This window comes from Nicotiana attenuata, chromosome 9 (genome assembly GCF_001879085.1).
Source record: "Nicotiana attenuata strain UT chromosome 9, NIATTr2, whole genome shotgun sequence".
NCBI lineage: Eukaryota > Viridiplantae > Streptophyta > Magnoliopsida > Solanales > Solanaceae > Nicotiana > Nicotiana attenuata.
This window is the reverse complement of record NC_031997.1, coordinates 15,070,479-15,079,037: the sequence shown is the minus strand read 5'-3', so window position 1 is coordinate 15,079,037 and position 8,559 is coordinate 15,070,479. Positions and strand designations below refer to the sequence as shown.

The 8,559-nt window shown below is 34.5% G+C and overlaps 1 protein-coding gene across 2 annotated transcripts in view; it reads left to right on the top strand.

Moving 5' to 3' along the window:
- Positions 5,486–8,559, top strand: part of LOC109232083 (actin-like) — a 7,849-nt gene continuing 4,775 nt past the window's right edge. The window contains exons 1-5 of one of the 2 annotated variants that reach the window (XM_019397745.1): positions 5,486–5,575; positions 6,329–6,465; positions 6,537–6,622; positions 6,731–7,124; positions 7,208–7,390. In XM_019397745.1, coding sequence (XP_019253290.1) covers positions 6,563–6,622; positions 6,731–7,124; positions 7,208–7,390 — 637 coding nt within the window. In that variant the 5' untranslated portion in view covers positions 5,486–5,575; positions 6,329–6,465; positions 6,537–6,562. Of the gene's footprint in view, positions 5,576–6,229; positions 6,466–6,536; positions 6,623–6,730; positions 7,125–7,207; positions 7,638–8,559 lie in introns of those variants that run through there. The other variant, XM_019397744.1, reaches the window with a different exon arrangement.

Genomic DNA, 8,559 nt, shown 5'->3' with positions numbered 1-8,559 from the left:
CATACACACAATAACAAATTAATTAAAGAATAGATAAAACCCAAAATCAAATAACCCGAAATTAAAACCAGATTCTGAAATTTCTCCAATCAAACTCAGGATAAGTATTGAAACTCTTAAATGGAAAATCAACAGATACATTTGGGTTGTTAAGTAAGAAGACAAGGATCAAAACAAACCAAAAATCTGAAACAAAAAAATTGAGCCCAAATGCTAAAATTGTCCAAATATATCAATCAAATCTAGGAGAAATATTGAAACTTTGAAAGGGACAAGTAATGGAAATCTTTGGATTGTTCATAAGAAGAAAAAAGAGCCACGAAATAACAGAGAAAAAACAACTACATATAACTGATACAAGCACACAAGAAAATTGAAACCAAGGTGCTAAAAAGCTTGAAATTATCACATTCTAGGATAAAAATTGAATCTATAAAAGGTAAAAAAAAAAAAAAGAAGTAAAGGGTTACCTTTGGGATGTTCATAAGAAGAAGAAGAGGGGGACCATGCAAATGGGTCAAAAAGAGAGGGAAAAAAAAAGCAAAGAAAAAGAAAGAAAATAATTAGGCGGGTCAAATAAATAGGGTCGGACCAGGTAAATGGGTAAAAATAAGACCCATATTTGATTCTTGGTCAATAATGCCACGTGGCCCAATTAAAAATTGTCACGTCATTAAATGAAAAACCCATCCCTATCGTTTGCTAAATGGTTTATAAATACCCTCCGTCCATCTATCCGTTCAAAAAAACACACTCCATCAGTTCTGCCTTTAGTCGCGGGGGTATTTTTGTTAATAGAATTAACTTCGTGTGTTTTTTTTGGATAGACGAACGGAGGGTATTTATAAACCATTTAGCAAATGATAGGGATAGTTCTGGCCCTTTTCCGATTACAGAAAGTCTAGGACTATACACACATAAATAGATATTATTTATCTAATTCAGAATTAATAAGAAAACCAGAAGAATTATGTATAGAATGCTTTACGTCCATCTTTCAAGTATCGCAAAATTATTAAATCATTAAAAGTGTATAATTTGCTTCATGAAAAGATTTAATTCTCGATTTAATTATCAATGCAAGAAACATACAGTCCCAATATATAGGGTCTTCTTGCTGAGGTACGTTGCTGTTCATTATTTATTCGGAAAAGGCCTAAAAATGCAACTCAACTTTCAGAAATGGTTTATCCATGCCATCCGTTAAAAAATTTGCTATTTTCATGCCACTGCCGTTAAAGAAATGGCCCATCCGTGCCATTATTGACTAACGGCTCAATTTTTATTTGGCTCATCCATGCCACTGCCGTTAGTCAATAATGACATGGATGGTCCATTTCTTTAACGGCAGTGGCATGAAATGAGCATTTTTTTAACGGATGACATGCATAGATCATTTCTAAAAGTTGAATGGCATATTTAGGTCTTTTCCGTTATTTATTTGACTATATTGACGTTGTTCTTGAAACTTTTTGATTGATCTTTGCCGCCATCAAGACTCAATCCCTCGAAAGCATACTCCATCACTCATGATAGATGCCAAAACTCTAGTTTCAAGACCCTAGAACCTCCCCACAAAAAAAAGGCAAGACAAATAGGGACAAAAAGAAAAAGAAAACGTTAAAGGGAAAGAATTTCATGTTTTCAACATTACACAAATTAGTCCCCGTTTGGAGAAAAACAAAATCAACAATCGAAAGTAAAGATACAAGACAAGCAAAACTAACACGATGTTAGAAAAGAATTATGCTAGCAAGTAGAAAGATGATTAGAAGCATTAAAGGAAAGAAAACTTTAGATAATAGGACACACAACAAATATGAAGTTAACACTACATAAACTGCCTCTGGGTCTCGTACAAATTGGGGAGAGATTGTTGCAGAATGTAATTTGTATCACTTTATATAGTGGTTTAATGGCGTGGGATTTGTGTGTCTTCGCTAATATGCAGGACACCTGATTGGTATTAGAATCCTATAAAAATTGAAATATACTTACCTTCGAAAACCATAATATTAGGAATGTTACTATTTTGTCCAAGATGCAATGGAGCTTAATTTAATTTACTAAGGTTAAAAGAGTCTATCAATATTTGAAGGATATTTTTGTCGTTCAACATTTAGCGTGTAATATTCTTGCTTTTATAATAATATAGATAGATATAGATATAGATTCTTTAATCTTAAATAACACCCTTGCTAAAACTTTAAAAGATGGGCAATATTGTCATTTAACCAAATTCTCCAATTCTTTTCCTTCTTTCTCTTCATTTTAATGCGCTGGTAGAGTTCTTTTTCGAGAATTGAAAATGGGGAAGGTGAAATTTGTGAAACTCCTCAAGTATTGACTAGAGGTATATATAAGGGAAAAGGCATAAGTACTCTCTGACCTATAGTCAGATTTTCATTTACACAATTAAATTTTATGGGAGTCTTATTACCTCCTAAACTATTTTAAAACAGGATAAATTTATCCTTAAAATATCACAACCACATATATGTTGTGTGGTAGAGTACACGCTAAAATTAAATTTTTTTTCCAGTGTTTTCAATCTTCTCCTTTCTTTATCTATTCCTTCTCTCGCATCCATTATCAACATCCCCAAAAATTACCATTATCATATCGGCTTTACCAGAAATAATATCTTTATCACCTCCAAAATTTTTTTTTGACTTCCACCATTTTTATTTCACCTATTATCGCATTAGCCACCTTCTTTCCCCCCATAACCACAGAACTTTATTACATTAATATAAACATAATTTCAACTAATTAACACTCGATCAATTAGAGTACAACATAAAAGAAAGATGGATATATTAATCCTCAAGAACTTCTTAGAGGATTAGAATCGTTATCATCGTTGGAGACAAAACCGTCGCCGGTGGTTTTGATACTCTCAAGTTTTAGAGTTATCAAACCATCATTATCTTCGTATTTTAATTCACTAGTTGGTAGTTTTTACTGGGTGTTTGTTATCGCTGAAAAATGGGGATGTACGGGTAAAAATAAAAGTGAACGAAGATGAAAATGGTGAGCTGGACTCCATTTTTTCTAGCAAGGAGTTCGCCAGAGTTCTTGTGGGAATCTCTTACAGTGGCCGAAAATAATTAAATGTGTTAGAGATTATTTTATTAATAAAATATAACTAATTGTAAAGTATCCAATAGTAAAAAGACATATGTAGACATTTAATAAAATTCTAAGGAAATTTTATGCTCTCACACGCCTCCAAGAAAGTGAACACACTTTCTGTGCCACGTCATCTCTCAAGGGGATGTTCATTCTACTTTAAAATAATTCGAGGGGGGGGGGTAGGGAGGGGGGGGGGAGGGGGAGGATAATAGTCCCCCGCAAAGTTGAAGTGTGTAGTTGGAAATCCGACTATAGATCAGGGGGCACTTATATATTTTTCCTATATATAATAAAACTTATCCTTCATATCCATGATCGAAGCATACAACAACAACAACAACGACCCAGTGTAATCCCACTAGTGGGGTCTGGGGAGGGTAATGTGTACGCAGACCTTACCCCTACACCGAGAGGCAGAGAGGTTGTTTTCGGGAGACCGTCGGCTAAAAAAGACAAAAAGAGACGATATATTAGTACCATCAATAAAACCATAGAAAAATTAACTACATCATAAGAAACACGAAATAGATGAAAAGTAAAACAATAACCAGTAGATGAAGTCCGGCACTAGTAGATAGCCACTAGCATTCTAAGACTAAATCCTAATTGACTAGCCACACTCTGGTGCGCCGTAGAACATGATCAAAGCATGTAAATAAAAAATAAACAACTAGTAATTGGTATTACTTTTTATGTCCCAATTTATGTGATATAGTTTTGGTTTTGAGAGATAAATGAGTTTTTCTTTAATCGTGATTTTATTTTTTTTAATTATTTTAAATTGTTAATGATTGTGATTAATACTACTTTTTATATAGTTTCAAATATATAAATTTTATTTCAAAATACTTATTAATATATTTTTGCGATCAAAGTTAAAAAAAAAGGTGCAATATGGAGGTAGAATAATAAAAGCTTTTGTATCTATACCCAGTTTTGGGGTCACAATTGAACCTATACCCACTTTGCAAAAAAAATTGCAAGCTTACTCACTTTACGATCAACTTCAGACTTATTAGGTTTGAAACTAAAAAAAAATAGTCTGAAGTGAAAAAATTGCACTTCAGATACTTAAGGCCAAATAGGCCTGAAGTGCAATCAATGGTTTCATGCACTTAAGGCCAATAAGTCTGAAGTGAAAAATTGCACTTCAAATGCTCTTAATGCCAAAAGGTCTGAAGTGCATCAAACATTTTCCTACACTTAAGGCCAATAAGGCTGAAGTGAAAAATTGCACTTCAGATGCACTTAAGGCCAAATAGGTCTGAAGTGTAACCAATGGTTTCATGGACTTAAGGCCAATAAGTCTGAAGTTAAAAATTGCACTTCAGATGCACTTAAGGCCAAAATGTCTTACGTGTAACAAACGTTTTCCTACACTTAAAGCCAATAAGTCTGAAGTGAAAAATTGCATTTCAGATGCACTTAAGGCCAAATAGGTCTAAAGTGTAACCAATGGTTTCATGAACTTAAAACTAATAAGTCTGAAGTGATAAATTGTACTTCAAATGCACTTAAGGCCAAAAGGTCTGAAATGCAACAAACAATTTAATGCACTTAAAACCAATAAGTCTGAAATGAAAAATTGCACTTCAGGTGCACATAAGGCCAAAAGGTCTAAAGTGCAACCAATGTTTTCATGCACTTAAGACCAAATAGGCCTGAAGTGCAAATATTTGGTCTTAAGTGCAAATTGCCTATAAACAGAAATTTGTTTTTCGAATTATAATAATCCTATATAAGATTTAATATATAAATCTACTCCAAATGAGCTCAACTTTGAAACATAGCCTCTAAATATCATCAAGAACAAACCCAATAATCAATTTATCAAAACAACAATAATCCATTTTGCAATTAATAAAAAGAAGAAGAAGAACCCTAAGCAATAGTAAAAAATAAAGCGTCATGATAACTCACCATTGTAAAACATCATAAGCTATCTTAAAATATGTTCACAAATACCATATAAAATCACTGTCACACGAAGAAGAAAGAAAGAGGAAAAAGATGCTTAAAGTTATTTAAAAAGTAGGTACAACTTAAAATTTTAAAAAAAAGATATAGGTTAAATGGGACGATCAAATGAGCGCCGTGAATTTTTACGTAATAAAAGCAATAAACAAAAGATTTGGTTTGTTATTCGGTAAAGAAGAAAACGAGAAAAAGAAAAATAAAGCCCAAGAGCAATAATGATTTGATTGAAAACTTGAGTTTTTATTTCATTTACAATTATTTACACGCGTCAATAGTATAGGAGTGTTTGGATTCTAGCTTCTCTCTCCTAAATATTATGGAAAATATAAGGTCATTTTTGTTACCGAGGAAAATATATCCATTGATTTTCTGTAAAGGCAGGATAACTTTTTTCCTGTTTTCTAATTTATTCTGTTCCTTGGACGCTCAATACTGAACTAGCAATGGGTTCGTATCCATAAAAGTAAGCTTCAATTCCATTTGATGATCGATCATTTTCTGTCCTTTAACTCGTTCTCGAATTTGATTTTTTTCCGTTTCACATGTATTTATGTGCATTGGTATTGGTTGCTAAACGAGCAGTTCACTAAATTTTGGGTTTCTGAGTCTTGATTTTAGATTCAGTTTGACACATTGTATGATGATTTCATGTGGTTCTGGTCCAAATGTCAAATGTTGCTGAACATATATGTTTTGATCCATAGAATTTATCTACATCATCTTTGTCATAAATTGGTTAAAAAAAATAAGAATGTGATATTGATTATTTCATTACACAAGCTTATGAGTGTCTTCACTAACATAATTTGGTTCAGATGACCCACATTGTCTTCACATGTTAAATTTTTACTTAGAAATTTGTGTACGAATTTGCAAGTGATTACAAAAGAGAAAGTCGAAGACCGATGAGACTATTGATTGCTAGGAGAATTATTCGTTACATTAATGCGACTATGAGCCTAACATTCTGTGTCTTAGGTTCATCACCATTCTTTATGAATGTGGATTTTCTTCAGGTTCTAAGTATTTTAACATATCTTGGTATAGAGCGGGGACATGTTATTTTGGGAAGTACCACTAGCTAAACAGCATTTTGCTCTTTTTTTTCCATTGGCAGGAAGAAGAATTAGTATTTCTGAAAATCCATATGATGGGCTTTTTAATTACATGATGACATATCTTCAAATTGCTCTTTCATTTGCTCTCGTTGTTTCAGAGAGTCAGAGAGAAGGTTCATGTGCTAATAGCTGGTGATTTGTACTAGAAATTGGAAAATCTATCTCACCTTGAGCTTGAAAGGAGATAAAAAGGAGAATCAAACTATATATTAAGGAAGAAATTCCTATTACTGAGGTGATATGTAAACAATTTTCACTTTGACTCTGTATTTTTACATGTCAATCTCACCTAAGTTATACTTACAGAACAAGTGTTTGAAGTCTCTTACAAGATGGCTTATTGGAAGGATGATCAACCAGTTGTTATCTACAACGGAACTGGACGGTGCATGGTTTGTTAGAACAAACCGCTTGCAGTTTCAGCTCCATGCGTGGTGTTTGCTGTACTGCCCCCTATGTGACCTGCTAATGAATCATAAGTGTTTTGTTTGTTTTTTTAGGCCGGCTTTGCTGGGGATGATTCTCCAAGGGCTGTTTTTGAAACTCTAGTTGGTCGTCTTCGTCACAGTGGCGTCATGGTTGGAATGGGACAAAAAGATGCCTATGCTGGTGATGAAGCTTGGTCTAAAAGAGGTATGCTGACTCTAAAATATCCGATTGAATGTGGTATCGTAAACAACTGGGGTGATATGGAGCAAATCTGGCACCATACATTTTACAATGAGCTCCGTGTTGCTCCTGAGGAGCATCCCGTTCTTCTGACTGAGGCACCATGTAACCCTAAGGCTAACCGAGAGAAAATGACTCAAATCATGTTTGAGACATTCTATGTGCCAGCTCTGTATGTCGCAATCCAGGCTGTTCTTTCTCTATATGCTAGAGGTCGTCTTACTGGTAAGCAGCAGATGGTATATCAGCATATGCTGGTTCACTACTGTCTTAGCCAGTCACTAATTTATTTGTTGTTCTCTGACAAGGTATTGTGCTTAACTCTGGTACTAGTGTAAGCCAAACTGTCCCAATCTATGAGGGGCATGCACTTCCGCATGCTATCTCACGATTAAATCTTGGTGGCCGTCATCTTACAGATTATCTCGTGAAGATTCTCGCGGAGAGTGCTTTTCCATTTAGCTCATATATGAAGGAGAGGACTGCTTATGTTGCACTTGATTTTGAACAGGAGATTGAAAAGGCAAAAAATTGCTCAAAATCAGTTGAGAAGGGCTATGAGCTTCCTGATAGACAAGTCATTAATATTGGTGCAGTGAGATTCCGTTGCCCTGAAGTCCTCTTCCAACCATCATTGGTTGGAATGGAAGTAAGGCTGTATGTGGTCCCGGGCCCGGGCCTAAATGGGCTAAACGGGCCGGGCTAAACGGGTCTGGGCTTAGCGGTCCCGGGCTCTGGAGGTCCCGGGCTTCGTGGGCTCAACGGGTAGGACCAGCCCGTGACGGGCCTAAGCCCATATGGTCCTGGGCTAAATGGGCCGGGCTCGTGGGCTTAGCGGGCCTAACAGGCTTTTTTATTTCCGGGCTTTTTTTTTTTTAATTTTTTTTATTTAGGGCAATTTCTTGTAAACCATATGTGTATGTATATATGTAAATTGCTCTTATGCATGGCTATATAAATATATGTGGTATATATAATATAGAAATCTAATTATTAAAGTGTTTGACGAAAATGTAAAATAACAAATCAATAGTAAAACTAAATTGGCATGCATAATAAATTAATAACAAAGTACAACATGAAGCATAAATACGTCTAATAATTTTAAAATAACACAAATTGTTGAAAAATCTTAAAGACGAATTTGCGGATAAATACCCTCAACACGATACTTTATATGCCTCCTTAAAATGCCTGTGGTACACCCTGAACGAAAATTTAAGACTCTTCCACAGTTCTTGCACTTTAATATTTGGCCTTCTTCATTTTCTTCAAGCACTTCAATAGTATTGCGACACAAACAAGCGCACTCTTTCCGAACGAGGCATGATTTAACTTGAAAATTGAGATTGAGACTTGAAGTCTTGAAAATTGGAGATTGAGAGAAATTTAGATTGAGAAATGAGTATTGAGTATTGAAATGAAGAAGAGGGAGGGGGGTACTTATAGTGTTAGAGAAGGTTAGTTTTGTAATTTTTTTAAAAAAAAGGCTATTTGTGCAATTAATATGACCAGTAAGTGGTCATTTGTGCAATTAATATGACCGTTGGTGGTCATTGAGGGTGGGGCCCTCATTTTGAAAAATCTTGTTTTGTAGTATATATAGTACTACTTCTTCATGTAAATATAATAAATATAGTATACTAGTATAGTGTACTAT